At 42.2% G+C, this 24,337-nt stretch overlaps 1 protein-coding gene across 9 annotated transcripts in view; it reads left to right on the top strand.

Annotated features, from left to right (window-relative positions):
- The window catches only part of Acaca (acetyl-CoA carboxylase alpha), a 288,856-nt gene that overhangs the window by 236,440 nt on the left and 28,079 nt on the right, over positions 1-24,337 (top strand). For all 9 annotated transcript variants that reach the window (XM_078042389.1, XM_078042384.1, XM_078042383.1 and 6 more), the window contains 4 exons: positions 1,387-1,499; positions 14,183-14,337; positions 14,985-15,155; positions 23,197-23,333. In XM_078042389.1, coding sequence (XP_077898515.1) covers positions 1,387-1,499; positions 14,183-14,337; positions 14,985-15,155; positions 23,197-23,333 — 576 coding nt within the window. The remainder of the gene's footprint in view (positions 1-1,386; positions 1,500-14,182; positions 14,338-14,984; positions 15,156-23,196; positions 23,334-24,337) is intronic.

The raw sequence follows: 24,337 nt of genomic DNA, 5'->3' as shown, positions 1-24,337 counted from the left end.
TTGACGATCAGGAAACAGAGCAGTCTTCACACTTCCTGGGCTATTTCTTATAATCTGTTGAATGAGCTGGCTGGTCACTGATGTGCACCACAGCACCCTCATCTATGATTCCAAACCAAAGCTTCTTCATTCCTTTGGAGCCTATGACTCTGCTCTAGCATTCCAGAAGGCTGGAGAACACAGTGTTTGTAGCACCCAAAAAACTTCAAGAGAGAAGCCCAAGTTTGTTGAGAGGTAGTTCCTGAAACTATTTAAGTAAAATAGATCAAATCCAGCATCCTTTCATAATGTGTTCTCAACCCTTTCTTAAGGAGGTGAATGCCACAGCCCATCTCCTTTACATTTTCTATGTGCATTATTACATCCAATCATTTTATTAGAGCATCTCTTATTCCCTTTTTCTAAAAAATTCAGCCTTCTAATTCAAAAGCTATTTAGGAAAATACCAGTAGTTTTATCATCAAATCCTTAGGCTAGTGTTCTACATTGAGGGGTTTATTTTTACAGCCTAAGCTAGGCCCTAATCAGATCTCAGATCAGAGATAGTTGTTCTTCAGACTCTGGAGAGTCCAATCCTTTCACTTGCCAGGTTTAGGCAAGTCTCTTAACTTCCTGTACTATAGTTTTCTCACCTGTAAAAGGCGAATAATAGCAACATCTTATATCACAGTGGATATTCACTAAGCAAAATATTGTGAGGATTTTAGATAAGCACTTAGAACTATGCCATGCACATAGTAGGCATCGACTCTAATTTTTTATAAAATACTAAAATCTCTTTTTTAAAGGTGTTTAGAACAAAGTTACTGGTGATAGAACACCGTTAGTATTCCCACTGGTATTCACTAAAAGCAACCCTGAGACCTTTCACTTTGCACATTCTCATAGCAGTGGGAAGAATGTTTTACCTACTGCTTTGCCTGGCCTACTATCTGATCCAAGTCCTACTAGCAGACTGACAGCTGTGGTGTAGGGTGTAGGGTGATCAACATCAACCCCTCACTTATTCAGCCTAAGTGCCGGAAGTGGTTGTCCTACCCCTGTGCCTACAGCATCTCCTCACCCCCCACCCTTGAAAATAATATGATTCCTGTCACCCTTATCAGCTATCATTGGTGGAATCTGTATTCTCCTTTTAAAATGGAAGTCAACTGTCGGCTAATGAGAATTATTTTAATTGCTTTTTTTGCCAGGCCTTCCTCATACCTCACTTAGATACTTCTCTGGTGCTTTCCTTTCTCCCTGGGGTGACTTTTGTGAACCATGGGTGGGCAAAACCATAATGAAGCTATTTCCTGGTCCACAAATTGTAACTGGCCTCATTCTGTTGTGTCTTTCCTTTAAAGTGCCTCTATTTCTGTTTTGCTTTCTTTCTTTCTGATCCAGGGGATCTGTTCTGGAGCCAGAAGGGACAGTAGAAATCAAATTCCGCAAAAAGGATCTGGTGAAAACCATGCGTAGGGTGGACCCAGTCTACATCCGCTTGGCTGAGCGATTGGGTATGTCTGCTTGTCCTCCTGGCAAATCAATGAGCCATTCAGCTGATTTGTAATGAGTGCATTCATAGGCCAGGGGAGGAGGCACTGAAGCATTTGATCAAATTCATGATAATCTTTATTTACTGTCCTCTATATGGTAAGAACCCTGGTAGAATGAAATAGTGTGTGTAATAGGAGGGAAAGTGGGCTCTCTAAAAAAAGCAAAAGTCACACGATTTTTCTTTTCGATATTTTCTCACAGTTACAAGTAGCCCACCTTTCTAGGACATTCTTATTGAGAATGCCCAGCTAGCTGTTGCTGTTGAGGGCAGGCTAATCAGGCGGAGAATATGTGGGATTTAAATATGTCCTGGTCTGCTTGTCTCTTTGGACAGCCTGTCTCTTTTCTGAGGGATGTGAGAGTCAGTGTCATGTATAGAAAAGCTGGAGTCTCTACTTAGGCAATGTACTGGGGTCATCCTGGGCTAGAGAAATGGAAGTAAAGGTTGTGCACTGTGTGCTTCCAAACAGTGACTGCCATAGCTATCACCCTGGGAGTGTCCGCACTTGATGCTTCCAGACATTACTCTGTATTTGTTTATTTTCAGAGATTTTGGAAGGGACTTATGACTGCAACAGGACTAAACTGGGAACCCTACGTTGAGTCTAGAGACCAAACGAGTATAAAAAACTGCTTTTCTGCTCAGGTCTCCCATTGTGCCCCTTGCTATGTTAGTAAAGATAATCGCTTAGGGTTCTTTTGTTGGCTATTTGGGTTTGGTTTGGTTTTTCTAAAGGAACAGAAAAAGTATCCTTAAAATATAGTGAATCTCAGTGAATACAAGGAGCAAAAGAGAGATGTTAGCTCATTTTTGTTCCAAAGAGTAATTTAATTGCTAAATACCATTGGTGGACTCTATGTCTCCCCATCTAGGGACAGAAAAAACTGCCATGTTTGCCTGTAGTGTGAAGACTGCCTGTCCAGGCAGTTGGAACCCCAAGCCAGGCTGTTTGCCTAACATGGTGACTTGGGTTACAATAAATTCTGTTTCTGCCCCATTGTTTGCCTTTAGGTAACTGCCACCAGTAACTCTAACCTACTGCAGTTTGATCCGTTTATGGGAAATGCACACATACAAGAAGAAATTGGCAAAGTTGTTTCGAAAATCTATTGCCACCCAGAATTGTTGAGGTGTTTTTTTTTTCCCCTTTCTTTTCCAAACAGGATAATTACTTCTGACCAACCCCATACACTTTAATTAAAGTAACTGCAGCTCCAGAGCAAGTTACTTACAACTGTACATAGAGAGAGCTCTAAAAGCTTCAGCCACTGATAAGCATCTCACTTAGATGGCTCATAATTGCTCCCAGCATCCAGCGATCGTTGCTGCTGTTTCTACCACTAATTCTGTACAAAGACAGCAGTGCCGCAATTGCAGGACACAGTGAATTACAGAATTTCTTTTCTTTTTTTCTTTCTTTCTTTCTGTTTTTTTTTTTTCTTTTTTTTTTTCTCCTGGTTTTCTTTCTGGCCAATTTAAAATTTGTCAGAGTCGGTCTTCTTCTGGATCACTGCCCTTTGATATTTCGCGCACTCCATTTGCCACAAACAAGCCGCAGGGCCGCAGTTCATGCTGACTCTAGCAGAAGCAGAGAGAGCTCCATTTATCTTACACTGCCTGCTGAATTCCTACTCATTAACTGGGGGTTCACTGCCTCTTTTTAACCCCCCAATGGCTGTTATCATCCCTTCAGAGTAACTGGGTGGTGGGAAGAGGGATCCTTTCTACATCTGTTTGCAGAACAACTGAACTGTGAGGGGTGTGGGGCTGAAGCTTCCTTCTCTTCAAGTAAAGTGATATTGCTCCCACCTTCACCCAGCACCTCTTAACTTTTGAGGCACACAAAGGGGAGAGAGAGGAGATTCCCAAGTGATGGCCGTTTAATCATTTGTTACAAATCATCTCATTATCAATTTCTTATCGACACTAAAGAAAATCATATTTGTTTAACCTTGACCAAAGTGGTACTCAAGAAGGAATCTGTAGTCTTCGAAAGCGAAGCAGGCTTTGGCCCAGGGCAGCTTGGGAACATGAGCATTGGATATGGAATAGAAATAACTGGTGCAAGTCTTGGATATGTTGCCAGCAGGAAAATTGTTGAACTTCTCTGAACATCAGTTTCTTCATCTATAAAGTGGGGATAACACTCCCACCTAGCTAATGTGAGGATCAGATGAATGTGCCTTTGCTTTGAATCTCAAAGCATTTTTCAAACATGGAGGTTGGCGTTATTTCTTTTCAATAATAATCAGGAACAGTGATGGCCGTATTTGGTATTAAAAATTCTCTGTGGCTTGGGCCCACGTTAAAAAAATACAAAAGTGGATCCAACTCTCTGGCATTTGCAGTTTTTGAGGAGTCATACACCAAGGTATGTTGATGACAGAGCAGATTAGCACACATGCACCAGAACATACTATGAACCCAGTTCTTTTGGGGTTCGCAATGATTTTTATCTCCTTTCACGATACCTGTAACCAAAGACTGTCAAAATGCCTTTTCACAAAGTGGGAGAAAATGACTTTATTTTTTAAATAGGGAAACTGAGGCAAAAGAGGGGTTAAATGAATCTTCCAAGAAATAAAATAAAGGCATATAAAATCCAAGAATAAAATTCTCCTTCCCTATGTTCTGCTCTTCTCACAATTTCCTCAGATTTTACCTCAGCTGAATACTGAGCCTGATCTAAATTAAATGGGGATTCTTTCCCTTTGTGATCTAAAGCCAGTTGCACTGAGAAAATCTGATTTAAGGAGAAAGCCTGTAGAAGTGGATTTTATCTTATATTCCTGATCTCTTCCCAAATCAACCTCTACACTGGGGAGCACTCACAGATCTCTTCGACAAACCAGTACATAACTGATTGTGTTCAAAAACATAATTATGATTTTTTTCTCTAAGGATAGTGAATAATATTTAATTTCTGAACAGTTATCTTCATTTCTTCCAGAATTTTTATTTATTTATTACTTATTTGTTTATTTTGGTTCTGCACATTTAATTTTTTTGGCGGGGGGTAGTTATAGATGGACAGTGTGACTTTATTTTATTTGTTTATTTTTATGTGGTGTTGGATCAAACCCAGTGCCTCACACAAGCGTTCTACCACTGAGCTATAGCTCCACCACCTCCTGTACATTTTTTAAAATGACCTTTTGCCATTTTGTGTGCCTGGTTTGGGTAAAAAGGTGGTAAATTACTAGTTTGCAGGTCTGTGATTTTAACAGTGTGAAAGGTCTGTGATTTTAACAGTGTGAAAATAGTGCATACATTGGTTTCTTTTTTTTAATATTTATTTTTTACACAATACCTTTATTTTATTTTATTTTATTTTGGTGCCAAGGATCAAACCCAATGCCCCACACATGCTAGACAAGCGCTGTGCCACTGAGATGCAGCCCCAGCCCCATACATTGGTTTTTGATTGACATTAAAGGGAAGAATTACTTCAAAAAGACAAGTAAAGAGCTCAACTGGTTCTGACTGGATTCTCAGAATCAGGGTTTGGTAGAGTCATTACAGAGAGGTTACAATCCCACTATTTTGGTTGCCTTAAGGAAATTAAATTCCTTCCTGGAAATAAAGCCCTAGCCCTCCTAGGCCTTTTTGTGTTCTCACTATAATCCTTCTACTGCCTCACAGTGCCCAGAGCAGGGGGATGGCTGTGGAATAGGACTGTTGTGCTAGTCTGGCCTCTCGAGTGCCTGACCTCAGCTCCTCTCCTGGATCTTTACCCTCTTCTTGTGTTCAGAGAGAAATGATAAATCAATTTAGATGGAGAGGAGAGTGGAACAGTTTTAACTTCCCCACTGTCCCTCTCCCTCAATACAGAGAGGACTGGGGCAAAAGAGTCTGTTAGGGGAACCTTGTTCTCCATCATGGACAGCTGGGCAGCCCACCATGCAGTTCCTCAGCTATGGCCACACAGAACCAGCCCTGATGGTGATGCAAGCCACAGCAGTACCAGCTGAGCTCCGCTGTTGGCCCTTGTTTGGTCCTTGCCTGGGCACAGATGGAGTTTGTGGCAGCAGATGGGGACACACATGTCTGTAAAAATCTTCCTTATAGGCCTTCTTTTTAGCAGTTAAGAAAGGACTATTGGGGGGCTGGGGTTGTGGCTCAGCAGTAGAGCACTTGCCTAGCATATGTGAGGCCAAAGACTCAGAGGGTTCATCTGAACCACGAATGTTTTTCCATCTCTTGCATCCATATTCAAGGTATAAGTTAAAAAGAGCCATTTTGTTTGGGGCAAAAAGTGGTGCCCTTGCATGGAAAGTTGAGATGAGGACAGAAAGAAGTTCCAATATACATGCCTTGGAAGTGGCCTCTCACCTACTGTGCAGTGTCCTAACTGCCACTATGGCCTCTGTGGCTAGGAGGTTGATGAAAAACAACGAAAGTTTTCTCATGAGGGTAGATGGGGGATCCTGCCTCCTGCCCTAAGTTGGCAACAGCTGAAAACTCACCTCCTCACTTAAATTCAAAAGCTCTTTTGCTTGAGGTAATTTAGTATGATGGTGACAACATTTTCTAGGAAGAAGACAGTGGTCTTTGTAGTTGGATCCCTTAATCTTGATTGTATTTATAAAAGCACCTGGGCATGTCCCTTCCAGGAAGCAGTGATTCCCAATTGTGTTAGGCCCCAGACTTGGCAAGCATTTTGTTAGAGTGAACCCAAGTTTCTCCCTGCCTGAAATCTATCCTCAGAAAATGTCTGAGACCCTATTCCCCACTCAATCTCAACTGACTCAGATACCTGTATTCTCATCTGTCACATTTAGGGAGAGTAAATTAGGGAAGGGAAATGATAAAGATTGTAGAGGCAGTTCTCTTCCAGAACTTAGAGAATCCTGTGCTGTTTCTGAGTTCTTTGTGTGGATATGTTTGTGTGAGGGCACAGGGGTAAGAATGAAGAGGGAGTAATGAATGTTTTTATTTCTAGTTGGAAATCTCTGGGTTTACTGTAATGATTTTTTAAATATGAACAGCAAAGCACTAACAATATTGCAAGGAACTTTAGAGTTAAACATCCCTCAAGAATATTGCTGTTAAAATCAATATGCAAATGCAGTTGTATTTAGATAGGTATGGCCCCCTTTGAAGAAAAGCAGATATATGAAAATGGGATTTAAAAAAACTAGATACATTGGGAGAAATTATTCCCATTACAAAAGGATTATTTGCTTTACCAAAGGATTCACTGCAGGGTTCCTTCTAAATAGCTCCCTTAAGGCATTTAAAACAGGATCTGATTTACGCAGTTTTTCAAGAATGCTTTTGTGTAAAGAAAGGCACACCTGTTATGGATACAGAAGTAGTTTTGCAGGATTTTTTTTTCACTCTTACTATCTTTGTAGAGAAATTTCTTTCAACATAGAAAATGTGATTACATAGATCTTTTAAACAGCTACTTATGTTTGTACGTTTGAATCTTAATAAGATTCCAGTCTTTTTTTATGTTGATTTTTCAGTCTCAAGGTTGAGGTATGGATGTATGTTTTAATATCTGAGACATTTGGGTGCTTTGTGCAGAAGGTAATCTAACTCTTAGCTCTAGTGTCATATATATTTAACCAATCAAAGCAAATCGCTTTTTTAAGGGAAAGAAGAAGGGCCCATAAAAGTTAAAATTAGGTTTAAATTTACATAGGCTTCATAGTTTAACTTAAAGAAAAGTTAAGAATGCTCTTAAAAACACTTTAATATTACTTTTTTTTTTTTTATAAAAACATTTTCCTGTTGGCTAGATTAGGATTGTTGTTACATAGATGAAGAACTGAGCTCAGAGAAGGAAAGATACCTACAAGGTCACCTAGTGCCTTTGGCTGAAGTGAGAATTTTAGTCTACCAGTCTGATTTTTATTTTAAGCTTCAAAGGTCTTACCTCCCTTAGATGCTGCTCCCCAGGACAAGGTCTGCTTATATGTAGGTTGGGGTGGCTCCCTCCCCTCCCTCAGTTTCAGGGCTGATAAAAACACCTCCTATTGTGGAAATCAGCTACTCCAGGAATTTCTCTCCAGCTTTGACCCCATGGAGGAGATTTGGCTCTGCCTTGTATTCTGACTCAAGGCACACCTAACTGGGCTGCTGTGTTTGGGGGACTTGCAGGTCAGTTTAAGAAGTTTTGTTTAAGGAACCTGGGCTCTTAAACCAGACTACCTAGGCCCAAGTCCCAGCTTTACACTTCCTGGCTTCATGGCCTTGGACAAAGTACTTTTTTGTGTCTGTTTCCTCATCTATAAGGGTAGTGATCTTTAAGGTTGATATGAGGATTAAATAAGATGAAAAGTACTAAAGTACCAGCATAGTAATATCTCAGTGTTGGCTCCTCATACTTGATCATCTTTGTGATGGATGCCTCTTCTGTATTTAGCTCTTTACATTTAAAAAAATTTAATGATAGGTTTTCATTTTGAGTATTTCATGGTGACTTCTTATGTTGATAGGAAAGGATAGGAGCAACCCACCTTTCTTCTCTCGTTTTAGCCTTTGCCTGAAGTAGGATTCTAGGGAAGAATGGCTTTTCCTCTCTGTAGCATATTCTTACACACATGTGGGCGCGCGCACACACACACACACACACACACACACACACACGCATACACACCGACTTGGTTTCCTAAAAACCCTGAGGCCCTGCAATCTGGCTGGAAAAGAAAGAAAACCATTCCAAGATATTTAATTGTACAGGGAGCTTACAGGATTGATCGAGAGCTTAGCTTTTTACAATAGTCCAGTGAATAAGAAATGCTCCTGACAAACGATCAATGATAGGATAATCACTCTTTATCCCCCTCCTCATTCTTACCTTCTTTCTTTCAGGAGAACAGGGTTCAGAAGTCAAAAATCTTTATAGACGCCGCTTTTAAATTAAGCAGAAAATAGACATTGACATATTTGTTAATCTCCCCTAAATCATTACCGGGGCTGGCTGCTTTGCTGTACAAGGAGAGAGGGGCCCTCAGTGCACAACACAAGGGTATAACTAGCTAGCTGAAGAGCAGCCTTTTGTTTTTAGAAAACAAAATTTTAAAAAACCATTTTCCCCTAAAACAAAGCACACAAATTCTTGGCTTTCTTATATACATTTTAAAACACATACATTTTCTACTTCTGTCTTTGCTTTATTTTGCCGAGGTAGGTCTTCAGTTGTGATCAGAGGCATCTCTGAAAGAAATAAACAAGGTAGCCTTTGGGAAATGCTCTGTGGTCTTCCTAGTTTCAAGAGGGCCAGAGCAGGCTGGGGGAATGGCTCAGTGGCAGAGCGCTTGCCTAGCATGTGTGAGGCACTGTGTTCGATTCTCAGCACTGCATATATATAAATAAATAAATACACAAAATGAAGGTCTATCAACAACTAAAAAAATAATAGTAAAGTGGGCCCGAGCATTAGAGGTATTTGTTATTCTTTCAAAGTTTTAATATAGTTTGTTGTTATTGTTGTTGTTGTTATTATTATTATTATTATTATTTTTGCAGTACTGGGGATTGAACCCAGGGGTACTTTACCGCATACTCCCAGTCCTTTTAAGTCAGGGTCTCACTAAGTTGCTGAGAGCCTCACTAAATTACTGAGGCTGGTCTTGAACTTGCAACTCTCCTATCTCAGCCTCCCAAGTCACTGAGATTATAGGCATGTGGCACATGTCTTTGGGAGTCACTGTACATTTCAGTGCCTCCATTTTCTTGCTTGTAAAATAGATAACCCATAAGATTGGGTTCTTATCAGGATCACAGATGACATGTGTAGCAACATGGAAAATGCTTAGTTATGTTGAGATGTCTGGCTTGGTGACAGTGTTAACAGGTGACCAGACCTAGGTCTGAATTGTGTGTTGTAACTAATGAGATATATGTGTTCCTGAAAGATTTGAATGCAGTACAGAAAACACTCAATAAATGGTGCTATGTCTAATCTACATACATATATATGTGCCTTTAAGCTCAGTGTCAATTGTTTATGCAGAGTGAGAATGCTGAAAAGGCTTGAAACTCCTTGTTTCACCATGACCCTCATACTGCCATCTCTTGGCCCCCAGCAAGGCTGCTGTTGTATTAATTATTAATCTGCAGTAATAAGAGAAGCTACTTAAGTCTAAGGCCTGCATAGAGCATTGCATCTGACCTACCAAGTGGGTGGGAATTATTGGAGATATTGTCCTGGCCTCCTTTATGGAATGGGATTAAGATGGAGAGTCAGCTTTATCAGACAGGAGTCTGGCCAGCATCATTAAGCCTTTTCTGAAATGGAAAGGGTGCTACTCCTGCAGTGCTGTTCTTCCACCTCAAGTGAGCAAGTAGAGATCGTGATATGATGTTGAAAAACTTTGGGGGCCAAACTTCATTTGAGTCCTGGCTCTATCACTTCTCGCTTTGTGACCTTGGCAGTTAAATAAATTCTCAGTGCCTGTTTTTTCACCTGTAAGATGGGGACAATGAGAATGCCAATCTCGTAAAATTATTGTGACAATTAAATGAGCCAACAGATTTAAAGCATGTACAATGTTGTCTAGTTCCCTGCAAATATATATTTTTTTAAGTGCTGAGGATTAAACCTGGGGCCTTACATATGCCAGACAGATGCTCTACCACTGAGCCAGATCCTCAGCTCTTTAACTTTGATTATTGATTTTCTGCATTAGATAGCCAGGAACTGCCCCTCTCCCCAAGCTTTGCTGATTTTTTAGAACTTTTCATTTGATACTATTTCATAAGTGACAAGAATAATAGAGTGTCTTTCTCAAATCCACTTATTTTTAACATCTTGCCCCATTCACTTTATCACTTGCATGCTCATGAGCATGTGCATGTGTTCACTCTCACTTGCCACACACATTTTTTTTGAAACATTAAAGAATAATCTGTAGACCTCATGCTCCTTTATCCATAAGTATTTAGTGTGTGTTTCTAAGAACATAACTTTCTCTTACATAGCTGTAATACATTTATCAAAATCAGGAACTATAAACATTGATACCATACTATTATCTAATCCATGATTCATATTAAAATTTTACCAGCTTTCCCAATAATATCCTTTATAGCTTTCTCTTTGGGCCTAAAATCAAATCCCAAACTACACATAACAGTTCATTGTCATGAATTTTTAGTCTCCTTTAAACTGGAATAATTCTTCAACCTTTGTCTTTCATGATCTTAACATTAAAGCGTGCAGGCCACTTTTTGAGGCATGCCCCTTAGTTTGTGTTTGTCTTATATTTCCTCATGGTTTGGTTTAGATTCTGTATTTTGGGCAGGAATATTGGAGAAATGCTATTCTGTTCTTCCTAGCACACTGCATCAGGAGGCACAGATGCCAGTATGTCCTGTTATTGATGATGGTGACAAATTACTTTTAAGATTGTATTCATTAGGTTAATTCACTGTAAAGTTACCATTTCCCCTTTTGTTTTATTTATCTTTTCGATTTTTTAATTTGTTTAAAGTAGTTATTAATGATAGTAGATTGCATTTATGCACTTTGATATATCATACATAGATGGGAGTGTACATCTTGTAGAATCACATTGGTCATGCAGTCACATATATACATAAAGTAATAATGCCTGTTTCGTTCTACTATCCTTCCTATCCCCACATCTTCTCTCCTCTCCTCCTTTCACTTCCCTCTACCTAATCTAAGGTAACTCCATTCTTCTCTAGTGCTCCCCACCATTGAGAATTAGCATTTGCATATTAGAGAAACATTTGGCCTTTGTTTTGGGGATTGGTTTATTTCATTTAGTATGATATTCTCCAACTCCATCCATTTACTGACAAATGCCATAATTTCATTCTTCTTTAAAGCTGAGTAATATTCCATTGAATGTATATACCACATTTTCTTTATCCATTCATCTATTGAAGGACACCTAGGTTGGTTCCATAGATTAGCTATTGTGAATTGAGCTGCTATAAACATTGACATGACTGCATTACTGTAGTATGCTGATATTAAGTCCTTTGGGTATAAATCGAGGAGTAGAGTAGAGGGTCAAATGGTGGTTCCATTCCAAGTTTTCTGAGGAATCTCCATACTGCTTTCCATAATGGTTGTACCCATTTGCAGTCCCACCAGCAATGTATGAGTGTACCTTTTCCCCCACATCCTCACCAACATTTATTGTTGCCTGTGTTCTTGATGATTACTATTCTGACTGGAATGAGATGAAATCTTAATGTAGTTTTGATTTGCATTTCTCTAATTGCCAGAGATGTTGAACACTTTTTCATACATTTGTTGATTGAGTGTATTTCTTCTTCTATGAAGTGTCTGTTCAGTTCCTTAGCCCATCTATTGTTTTGTTTTGTTTTTTTGCAGGTGGTGGTGGGTGGGAATACCGGGGATTGAACCTATGTATGTTTGTTTGTTTCGCTAAGTTGCTTAGGCCCTCTCTAAATTGCTTAGGATCTCATTAAGTTGCTGAGGCTGGCCTCAAACTTGCAATCCTCCCGAGTTACTGAGATTACAGGCATGCACCCCTCTCCCAGCCCATTTTCCTTTTCTTAATAAGTGATTAGTAAAAAGATACTTTAAGACTTTATGAAGACTCTGTTCCTCATCAAACTGTCCCTCACTAGTTTTAGTATCCATTGATGAGTCTTAGCAGAATCAATTACAATGATGGTTATAAAGTGGTAATTTTCTAATTTCATCATTCCTTCTGTTTTAATTATTATTCTACTGAAAGGGAGAGCATTCCTCTTCCTTTCTCCACCATTTAATTATTTATATGAAGATTCTTACTTCATAGATATTCTCACAATTATTATTATTTTAGTGTTCAAACCATCTGATTTAGCCAGCAGAACATATTCAAACTGGCATCTTCATCCTTCTTACATTTCTCAACCAACTGCTTCCTTGCTTTTTGTCACATGTTCTGGGCTCATCTTATATTTTTCCTGCTGCAGCCCTGTAATCAGCCATTTCTCCAATGAGATCTTGGTTCTTCTCAGTGGAGAAGGAAACACATTTGCTTCCCTATCAAGGGCATTCTAACTAAGAAAGTCTCATCTCAGAAGACACCTGTCACCCACTTCTAGTCAGTTCTCCGGGCAGGGCCACACTGGAATGAATGGTCCATGGTGTCAGCCCGTGGTGTGGAGTTCAGTGTGGTCATTCTATTTACCTGTTTTTAAAGGAAGGCTTTTGAAGTATCCATTGTGTGAAAGCTGAAGAAAAGATACTTTTCTGGCACCCTTCAACCCTTCATCACAGTTTTTTGTTTTGTTTTGTTTTTTGGTAGTGGTACTAGGAATTGAATCCAGGGCCTTGTACATTCAAGGCAAACACTCTACCAACTGAGCTATATCCCCAGGCCCCCTTTGATAGTTTTAAAATACTAATGGGTTTTTAAAAGGGAGAGGAGGGGGAATTGAGCATCCAAAAAAATTCATAAAAAGAAGCTATAAGTACATCCCTGTTCTGTTAGCGCCATTCATGTAGAATACTTAACGGCGTACTCAGCGGCCCAAGGCTGTTTATGGCTTATGATTCATGGTGGCATTAAAAACAAGGCCTGTTCTGAAACAGGCATGTTTGCAATAGACCTTTCTCTTCTGCATCACATCACCTGTGCTCATGTAGTTGTCAGCTTTTGTGACAAAGCACATCAGGTTGTCCCCAACACCAGGGCCTGTCACCTATTGCTCCTTCAGCTAGACTTACTCCTCCTTACTAGGCAGGCAGCTAAATTTTCAGTATTGATTGCAAATCCCATTCTGAAAGTAATTAGGAAGAAAAGTCCAACATAGCAACACCTCTACTAGGACACTATTGATTGGAGGGGGTGGTCTCCTTGTTATAAGGAATTCTAGTCTCCTCTCTGTTAAGTGAGGGGACTATGGATTTATATGCTCAGTAATCCAACTGGGGTTTGTGAACTGCCTTTTTGTTTATTCCTCTTCCTTCTTTTTTAACCCAAGAACTAATGTCTTTGTCACTCTGGTCAGGGGTTGCCTCAGTCAGTAGCAGTCCAGGTGGGAGTCCAGAGGCTAATCCACTGAACTGACCCAAGACACACGGATCTGGCTCTAATTAGATTGGATTTTACTAATTTGAGGTTAAGCATTTCCAAACCTAAGATTAGAAACTGTAGGATGCTGTAGCTTACAACTTCAACAGTTATTCAGGTACATACCAGTGTGGACATGGGAAAACTAGAGCTGCTAGTTTATGCTCTGAACACTGAGAGAGCTGTCCTGTCACACCCCACAGTCAGAATAGTCTGTCTGCTCTGACACTGGTCAGCAAGGATAGGCGAGGTGTCAGAGTGCTGGTCGTGGCCTGTGGGGGATGGAGGGGCCTGGCTGCTAGTCAGCGAGCTGATGAGAGGTGCAGGCCTCTTTGTGGTTGTTTGCACCTGCTCAGAGAGAGGCCTGGGAACCAGGCTGCCATCACTGCTTTCATACTTGTGACCTCCAAAGAGAAAAGGTGGCATTTGGGCTTCCTGTGGCAAAGTAAAGACGGCAGTCATCTTATAGAGTCATGTTATACAGCAAAGAGGTCATGAAGACAATGGAGAGCCAGGTCCTAGAGGGAAGAAGGCAGGGTGACGTTGAGCTTCCGAGGACTGCGGCTGCTTCTGTGCAGATTCCTGATCACCACAGAGTATGACAGGCAGGTTTCTCTAATTGCAGGCACCCCCGAGCTAAGCCCAGCTGAGCGGAAGGAGCTGGAAAACAAGCTGAAGGAGCGGGAGGAATTCCTGATTCCCATTTACCACCAGGTAGCCGTGCAGTTTGCTGACTTGCACGACACACCAGGCCGGATGCAGGAGAAGGGTGTTATTAACGTAAGTACAATGGTTGCCACTTCTCCCTACTTGTCAAAGACCCACAAGTAAGTGTGCCATGCTCCCAGGCCCACAAGCAGGGAGCTGTTAGGGCCAGATTAAAAGAGCTTGTGCAAACGAGTTTCTTTTTTTTTTTTTTTTTTTAACTTTTCCTTTTTTCATTGTCATCCCAAAGCAATGTATGATTTAGGTTTCCATGGATTCCTCAGGACACCAGGTTCATTTCACTGGTGGGAAACTGATGCACATGTGCCTTCACTGGTGACAGTTGCCTATGGTCCTCTGGCTGTCGGTTACTATAGAATCAAGTTTCCACAGCAGTTAATTCATCTTTGAGGTGCATGCAAGTCATCTGAGCAGTTTTCTCAAAACCAGTTTCTCTCTCTCTGGCTATCTGGGAATTTCCAGTCCTTTCTCCAGAATCTCTCAGTGATGTGTGGGCTGAGCAGTTGCCAGGCCCAAAGCTGTGTACCATGCTGTAGTCAGCAGGGCGAACCCAGAGCTTTGCAAATGCAAGGCAGATGCTTTGCCACTGAGCTACATCCCAGCCCAAGAGTAGGTTTTTATGCCTGTGGTGTTCCCTCTAGACCGAGTGCTGAACAGAGATTAGGGTTGTGTTGAGTAAGCTTACTCTTATCTGTATATAGGACATCCTGGATTGGAAAACATCCCGAACCTTCTTTTACTGGCGGCTGAGACGTCTCCTGCTGGAGGACCTGGTCAAGAAGAAAATCCACAATGCCAACCCTGAGCTAACCGATGGCCAGATTCAGGCCATGTTAAGGCGTTGGTTTGTGGAAGTAGAAGGAACAGTGAAGGTAGGTGGTCACCAGAGGAGCCTTCATGTGCTTCTCATCCCCACGTGAGGGTTGCAGGCTCTTCATGTAAGAATCTACAGGCCTTTAAGGGCAGGAATGGAAAGGAATCCTAGAGGCCTAAGTCCTTTTTCCCATACACACATAGCCAATAACATTCCTGACATCTTATTAGAAGAGGTGAGAGGACATATTTTGCAGCTCATGAAGTCATTCAGCAAATCTTTTTTTTTTTTTTTTTTTTTTTTTTTAAGAGAGTGAGAGAGGGGAGAGAGAGAGAGAGAATTTTTTAATATTTATTTTTTAGTTCTCGGCGGACACAACATCTTTGTTGGTATGTGGTGCTGAGGATCGAACCCGGGCCACACGCATGCCAGGCCAGCGCGCTACCGCTAGAGCCACATGCCCAGCCCCAATTCAGCAAATCTTTATGAACACAACATTCCTAGATATCAGTAGGACCCTGTCCACACCGATTTTTGTTGTTGTGCTAGGGATTGAACCCAGGGCCTTGTTTTTATTGTTTTGTTGTTGGTGGTGGTGGTGCTGGGGCTTGAGAACCCAGGGCCTTGTGCATGTGAGGCAAGCACTCTATCATCTGAGCTATATCCCCAGGTCCCACACAGATCTTATCTCTTGAGGGAGTCAGATGAGTCAAGAGGTCCTGCACTAAACACAGCAGATAGCATAGTCAAAGAGAAGACATCCAACCTTGAGGAAGGAGGAGAGACAGTCAGAGAATACTTCTGGAGAAAGTAATATCTCAGCAGAGACTCAAAAACAAAGTGGGAATGGACCAGAGGGAGAGGTTGAATTGGTGGTAGGGGGCAGGGGGTAGGAAGAATGTTCCAGTGCATGATAGCAAAAGCAGTATGCATGCATAGAGCAAATATTTCAGTATGGTTCAGAGATCAAGTGCTGGATAAGAAGAGTTGGGGTTAGAGTGCTGATCACAAGGCCCTGAGTATACTATTGAGGAGTCTAGACTTTATCCTGAGGTCTGTGGGAAACTACTGATATTTTAAGCAGCAGAATGATATGCTCTGATTTCTGTTTAAGAAACACTACTTGGGGGGCTGGGGATGTGGCTCAAGTGGTAGCGCGCTCGCCTGGCATGGGTGCGGCCCGGGTTCGATCCTCAGCACCACATACCAACAAAGATGTTGTGTCCGCCAATAACTAATAAATAAATATTAAAAAAAAAAAAAAAGAAAGAAACACTACTTGGGGAGCTGTGGAGGATGGAATAGAAGTGGGGTAGAAGCAGGAAGGCTAATAGAATGTGATAGTACTTTGGCAGGAGGAGATGCTACAGACTACAACGAAAGATCTGATTAAGTGAGAGATGGGAGGGAATGTCCAGCCTGCATGTAAGGAACTGGTAATCCAGCATCTTCTCAGGGTGATTCCATAGGAAATATGCATGCCATAAAGCAGGCCCCTGGGATGGCATTCCTGGTGCTCTTGTCTCGTGGTTAGGGATGGGGCAGGTCGGAGGCCAGGATGACATAGCAGATACACTTGCATTTGGCCCTGGAATAGCAATGTGTGTAAGATAGGGCACACTAGGATGGGAAGAAAAAGCTAAATCTGGGTACAGTGGTGCATACCTGTAATCCCAGTGACTCAAGGCTGAAGCAGGAGGATTGCAAATTCAAAGCCAGCCGTAGCAACTTAACAAGGCCCTATCTCAAAAAATTATTAAAAAGGGGTAGGGATGTGACTCAGTGGTTAAGCACCCCTGGGTTCAATCCCAGTACCAAAAAAAGAAAAGAAAGAAAGTAGGGACTGGAGTTGTAGCTCAGTGGTCTACTGCTTGCCTAGCATACACAAGACCCTGTGTTTATTCCCCAACACCAAACACAAAAAAGTTAACCTTTATTAGCAGCTAACAGCTAGTATATGGATTAAATTGTATTGGTATATATTTTATCAGAATATTGATAGTATGTGCTCAAAATATACTTTTCTGTCTTTCTGTTAGCTCTGTAATCAAAACCTTTGGTGACTACCAGGTTAGAGTATTGATGGAGGGCTGGCTGCCCGAGGGTGGTGGCTTGAAGGGTTTTGGCCTACAGAAAGGGGCACTCTGGCTTCTTTCTGGAAAATGTCACCTGAAGCCTCTGCTAATCATTCTCAGCAAGGAACTCCAGGATTCACTGTTGGTTTTTAAAGCCAGTGCAGTAGGGTGCTTCTAAGATTCACCTTTGTGTTAAGTCTGCCCATTTCTTTACGACTGAAAAGCTTCTTTGGATAAATATTTCAGATACGCAGCAGGGGAGCGCAGCCTTCTCCGACATTTGGTCAGGTTAAGGTCAGCCTGTGGCATCATAATTGAGTGAGACAATTTTGTCAGTGGCTACTGGCAGCTTCTAGTGGAAGTTGGCATTGAAAGTCACGCAAGTGTAAAATAAGAGGTTGTTCTCCAGTTAAGAGTGGCCAGCTAGGTAAATGGAGTGTGTGTGTGTGTGTGGCCAGGAGAGGCCCGAGTCGCTTCCTACCGCATTAGTCACTAATGGACGTGCACAGCCTCAGTAGGCACAAGGATGAGGAGAAGGAATAGTTTCCCCCCAAGCGTGAAGTGAGTAGATAGGCCCCTCGCTTGCTCCTTAGCATCTTGCTCCCAGGGGGACAGTGCATCTGAAGAAACAGGTCATTGCCATCTCTTACCAGTGGAGAGAACAGTTGACTATATGTGCACAGGCTCCCGGCTAGAACAAGTACAGGAGACACCTCCAGTCTCATAGCCCAAGAAGAGGCTGAACACTGGGAACCAATCATACTCAAGAATTGAGACAATTTCTCAATTCTTGTTCCAGTGTACAAAAGACAGCATCCTCCAGAATTCTCCATCCAGGGGACAGCAAGGAGAGACAGTAAGGACGGTTGACCCTCTGAAGTCAGGGCATATGGCTTTGAAATCTCCTTCCATATTCTGCAGGCTCAGCAGGACCTAGTTTAGTGTGGGGTGGGTGATAAAATCTGCAGCGCCCTTGAGAGAAGAGAGTGTTGCAGTGTTCAGAAGCCACCGGGCTGCCTCTGAAGGGCTGCTGTAGAATCTGCTTCTTGTTAGGAAACCGCTTAAAATCTTTTTTTTTTTTTTTTTTTTGGTTCTTCAAACAGTGACAGATTTTATATGCTGTGTCTCTCAAGTTGCAGAAAGTGTCTAATATGCTGTGTCTCTCAAGTGCAGAAAGTGTCTAAGTCTAGACCCTCGCTTTGCACCAAGAAGTGACCCTCTAATCCTTACTGTGGTCACCGGTGGGGAAGGACATGTAGTGATAGGCATCTACTAGCCATGCCGTGTGTTCTTTTTTCCTAGAGAATTTGTTTTCTTAATCTTAATCCTGAAAAAGAAGATTCGAGGACAAAAAATTAAAGACACTGATGTTATATAACTGAGAAGTGTAATTCTTTTGTTTCTCTTAGAGGTATCCATTACCATGAATTATGGGATTCTGTTTGGATCCACTGGGACAGTCCTATTGTAGGAAATGGTAAAGTTTATGGTTCACTGCAGGCAGAAGCAAAGCACCACTACAGCTCCCTGAAAACAATAACAAGAACAGTGGTTTAAATTGGTTTGTAAGTGTGTGGCACATTTGTTTCATGGACATATTTTCTGTCTTGATTTCTTACTTTCATAATTTGAGGTACGTAGTTTTTCAAACAGGCTGATTGGTCCTCCCTTTCAGTAGTAGAAATTGAGATTAGAACAAGGAGAAGAATGTGGGTTTTGGAATCTTACAAACCTTTGGGAGCACAGCTTTTCCATTTACTGCTGGGCATATTATTTGAATCTCCATTTCCTCATATGTAAAATGGGAGTGACATTCACGATTCACAAGGCTCAGTAAGTTCAGGCTACATAAGCACAGAGCACAGTGGCCTCAGCACAGTGTATTAGAAGCTGAAAGTAACAACAGAGGTGTGTGACTTCACAGTGTTAATGGGCAGTAGGGATGCTGGGTGAAAACTCTGATTTGGCTGGCTGTCATGTTCCCACAGCTTAGTGCCTTCAGGTACTGTTACTTTCCAGATGGCTACTCACTTACCCATATTCCAGAGCTCCAGATAGGTAGCCCTTGTGAGGATAATAGGAAAAAGCACAATTGATAGAGTCACTCAATCATACTTTTTGTGTAGGAGCAGAAAGGGAGGAGGTAAGGGACAACCAGGAAAGTGCTGCTTTGGCCCTATCATGGGCCTCGGGCAAGGTGGCTCTCAGGAGATGGGAGTCCAGCAAGCCACTCTGGCCCATGTGGCCTTTTGCTGCTGTACTCCAGAGCCTCTGAAAAAATCATGTTGCTTCCTGTATAGGTAAGGCTTATAAGTGGAGGCATATTGAAATATCTTTCCAAAATATGCACTTGCTCAGGGATGTGTGTGTCATCGTGTCCCACTGCACTGGGTGGCTCCTAGGTGAGTCTAGGTGAGAACTGCAAGGAACTTTCCCAGCTGGAGGTGTCTCTAAAAGGCTCACAAGGTGAGTTCTTTGTAGGGTGTGGCGATCAGGGCTCACTCCTTGGCTCTGCTATACCGCTGCGCACAGCGGGCTTAACAGCTTTTAGAAACCAAACTTTCCAAACAGGTTATGTAGATTTTTGTAAACTAGACTACTACATATAATAGTGAGGCTGAGTAGAGCCTAAGATACTCCTCCATTGTTTCAGAGAGAAAGTGTCTTTATTGGTATTAAAATGTCTGATTGGCATATCAGGCAGGTGACATATAAGTGCAGGCCCGTCATAAGGTTAGCCACCCATCATTTCACACTTATTTAAAATCCACACTGAGGGCTCAAGTTGCGGCTCAGTGGTAGAGTGCTCACCTAGCATGCGTGAGGCATTGGGTTTGATCCTCAGCACCTCGTAAAAATAAAATAAAGATATTGTGTTCACCTATAACTAAAAAAATAAATATATAAATAAATGAATAAATAGATCGATTGATCGATCGATCGACACTGAAATGCTGGGAATATCAGTCACATTTTCCTAATTCTAAAGAGAGAAGTGATGATAGCTTTTTTCCTGGAACTGGAATCCCTGTCCTAGATGGCTAGAATGTCTTAAGACATTCTAAAGAGGCCAGACAAGGAGTTGTAAACTCCAGAGAACCCAGCTGGGACATGTTAGCTCACAACAGCATATGAAGCCCTCCCAGGTCTGAAAACCAGGGCCATGGAGGTGCATTCGTTTATTCGTGCTAAACACACGGATTAGGACTTGCAGCCCTTTTGCCTTTGTGCACTCTGGGCTGTGACCTACATTTTATCGGGGTTGGGGCTTAGCAGCTGTCATCCAGTGAACCTATTTACATGAACAGCAGTTCCACATATAGGGCCCATATTTTCAAGCAACTGTAAAACTTAGAATGTGCTGCTCTAATCTTGTCTGGGAACTTTCTTAAGTGTTTAAACACCTAGCATATTCTGTGGCTGCAGGAGGGGAAAGCAGAAGAGTTTTCTCTAGAGGGTAGCTGGCTTTCCAGTGTAGTGTCTGAGCATCGTTAGAAGCAGGCATCTCGTTAGCTAATACATTACACCAATCAAGGAGAGTTATCTTAAGCCACAATTAATCTGCTCCCTGGCATATGTTGATAGGAAAGCATCATGCTGTTTCTTAATTAAAAGCAAACGGATTAAAAATGATTAATAAGAGTATTAAATATTCTCCTAAACTAAAGGCTTTGGGATTCTTGGGTAAATCTAGTTGGTTTTTTCCCCCATCCTGAAATCCAAGAAGCATCCATTGTTTTATTTTTCCCTCCCCCCAAATCTTTCTAAGTAGGGGAAGGTATAAATCTTGGAACTATGGAGAAATCTACTTTACCAGTGATAGAAATGGAAATGTGGAAGGGCTGGGGATATAGCTCACAAGCACAAGGCCCTGGGTTCAAAACCCCAGCACAAAAAGAAAGAAAGAAAGAAATGGAAATGTGGAAGTTTAGATGGCAGTGATTGGAGTCTGGACTCCAGGTGTGTTTGTCCCCATATGGCTCCTTGTCCCAGAACTCATGAGTGAGTTAAGACAACCACACGTGGGGGAAACAGTGCTACCCATCTCCCCTTTGGCAGTAGTAATTGATGTGGCACTTCCTTTCCTTAGGAGCAAAACACTTCCCTGCCACTGAGCCTCAAGAGATGCTGTTGAACAGGGCACCATGGCCCATGCCTGTAATCCCAGCCAGCCTCAGCAACTTAGCAAGGCCCTGCTTCAAAATAAAAAAAGGGCTGGGTTCAATCCCCAGTACACACACACATATACACACACACACACACACACACACACCAACAAACAAAACACCTTCAGTCCTTTGTGAGGCATAGAGAAGTGGTCTGGCTCCCTCAGGTTCGCACTGTCACGAGGCACCATCCCAGCTGAAGAGCTGATCTGTCAGTGATGACAGGTAGAGATGGGCAGATCTGGAGCCAGAAAAGGAAATGGACAGAGAGCAAGAAAAAGCTCACTGCTGGTGTCTAGTCCTAGGAGTGCATCCTTCATGTGTAAAGGACTCCTTACAGGTTTTTAGAGACACCAGAGTCAGTGAAGTGGCACATAGTAAATAACCAATCACAGCTAACTTGCCAGCTAAGTTAGGACTAGGAAGTGAGAGTCTGAAAAGAACTACGTTTTTAGGGTTTTTCGTTTGTTCGTTTGTTTTGCCATACCGGGGATTGAACCAAGGGCCTCATGCATGCTAGGCAAGTGCTCCACTACTGGGCCATGTCCCCAGCCCTTGTCATTTTATTTTGAAATGAGGCCTTGCCAATTGTCCAGGCTGGCCTCCAACTTGGGATCCTCCTGCCTCAGCTTCCCCAGTAGCTGGGATTACAGGTGTGCGCCACCACAAACGGCTAACACCATGTTTTTAAAGGCATGAACCAGGTTGAAAACGGCCCAGTGCTCACTTTCCTGCTGCAGAGGCCTCTTGGAGGGTGTGATGGGAATGTCCCCTCGGTGCCTTCACAGGCCCTGTAGTTGCAGTGGTGCCTCTTGTGTCCTTGCCTGTGTCCAGGTTTCCTCTCGCCACATGGCAAGCCCTAAAGCCTCTAGTTTCCACTGTACCCACCTATTAAATTACAGCAAAACTCATTGTCATTCTGACTTTGACTTCGTTAGTGATAACAGAGAAGGATAGCGCACCTTTAAATGACGAGCTTTGTGTTTAATTACCCAAACAAAATGACATAAATATGAATGAGCCCTAATGGTGGTACTTGGTTTTCCGGAAACCATTAACAAAACGATTCCTAAATGATTTGTAAAGAAAATGAGAGGAGAAGAGAGCAAAGAGAAGGCTATTAGGCTTCCAACACACTCCTGAATTATTATGTAGTCAACTACCTAGGAAATACTCAGCTAAATGATCTTGAAAAACAGGAGGCAGGCAGTGGTTTACTGAGTCTTTCAGGGTTGTAGATTTCCTAACCCTTTTTCATACTCTCATAGTTAATAAGATGGGGGCAGGTTTCTGTCCTGGTGGCCCTTCTGTAGCAGTGAGACTTCTTCCAGGGTCTCTGAAATAGAGGCTGGACTGCAGGAGGCTTCCACAGCAGGACCAAGGCACAGTTCAGGGCCTCACTTGCCAGGCCTGACTGGGACCTGAGACACACTTTGGGAACTATGTTTCAGTTTCTCCAAAAGAAAAAAATATTAACCAATCTACCCTAACTTCTCAGTCACACTTTACTAAGCCGTGTGAGCTATTAACTATTTCTCTCAAACCTGTCAGGTTATTGAATCTCTTAGCCTTTGTAGCATAGGTAGCTACCCTAAATCTGGCAACAGTGTGGGGTGAATCCTGATGCCCTGGCAGAGCCCAGCTGGAGGATCTGAATGTGTCTGTGCAGCTCACAGGAGAGAAGCAGGAAGTGCAACACCCACCCACCCCTCACCCACCCCCCCACCCCCGTCTCCTCCTATTACAATGGCCAGCATTTTTTACACTAAGCAAGCTTTGGGAGTAAACTTTCCAGTAATTGATCAGGTGATGGGGCCTGGCCTGATCCCAGTGTTTCACTAAGAGTCACTGTTTGCAGGCCTATGTATGGGACAATAATAAGGACCTGGTGGAATGGCTGGAGAAACAACTGACAGAAGAAGATGGTGTTCGATCAGTGATAGAGGAGAACATCAAATACATCAGCAGAGACTACGTGCTCAAGCAGATCCGCAGGTGAGACCAGCAAGGGAGACTTACTTGAACTATAAGGGCTATTTTTTTTTTTCTTTTTTCAATGGGGGATTGAACACAGGGGTGTTTAAAAACTGGGTTACATCCCCAGCCCTTTTTAAACTTTTATTTAGAGATAGGGTCTCACTGAGTTGCTTAGGACCTCACTAGGTTGCCAAGTGTGGTTTTGAACTTGCAGTCTTCCTGCCTCAGCCTCCCAAGCCGCTGGGATTACAGGCATGCACCACAGTGCCCCACTAGAGGGACTAGTTTCTTTGGAATAGAAAGTTCAGAATAAATCATGACGTGATGTCCCCTATTTTTGTGGTCTCTTGATGTCAGAGACTGCTGTACAATACAGCCCTGAGGCACATTTCTTTCTCTGGTTCCCAAGGGCACTTAGTAATCTCAACTGGATAAAAGCTTAGTTTGGTTGCACACACCTGTTAGTTCTGAATACACAGACTCGAACCAGATGAAAATTCTGGGAGAAAGGAAAGCTAACTGTATGGTACCTGCTTGGGCATTTTCATAATATTTGGAAATATTTAATTGTGGAAAAGTTACAAAACTGTTTTTAGTTTTAGAAAACACCCCTCTATAAATCCTAAATTTACCTATAACTTACATTACCCCATTTGCTTTTATCATTTGTGTGCTAAGAATAGAGTTTTGTTTGTTTAGTACCAGGAATTGAGCCCAGGGCCACTTAACCCCTTAACCACATCTCCAGCCATTTTTTTTCTTTAATTGTTGATAGAACTTTATTTTTATTTATTATACATGGTGCTGAGCATCTAACCCAGTGCCTCACACAAGCTAGGCAAGTGCTTTACCACTGAGCCACGATCCAAACACCACTCCTCCGCCCCCTCGTTTTTGTTTATTTTGAGAAGAGTCTCACTAAGTTGCTGAGGCTGGCTTTGAACTTGCAATCCTCCTGCCTCAGCCTCAGGAGCCACTGGGATTACAGGCATGTGCTTCCGTGCCCAGCTGAGATATTCTTG

This window comes from Ictidomys tridecemlineatus, chromosome 3 (assembly GCF_052094955.1).
Source record: "Ictidomys tridecemlineatus isolate mIctTri1 chromosome 3, mIctTri1.hap1, whole genome shotgun sequence".
Taxonomy (NCBI): Eukaryota; Metazoa; Chordata; class Mammalia; order Rodentia; family Sciuridae; genus Ictidomys; species Ictidomys tridecemlineatus.
The sequence above is the reverse complement of the archived record's forward strand: the minus strand, read 5'-3'. Positions and strand labels throughout refer to the sequence as shown.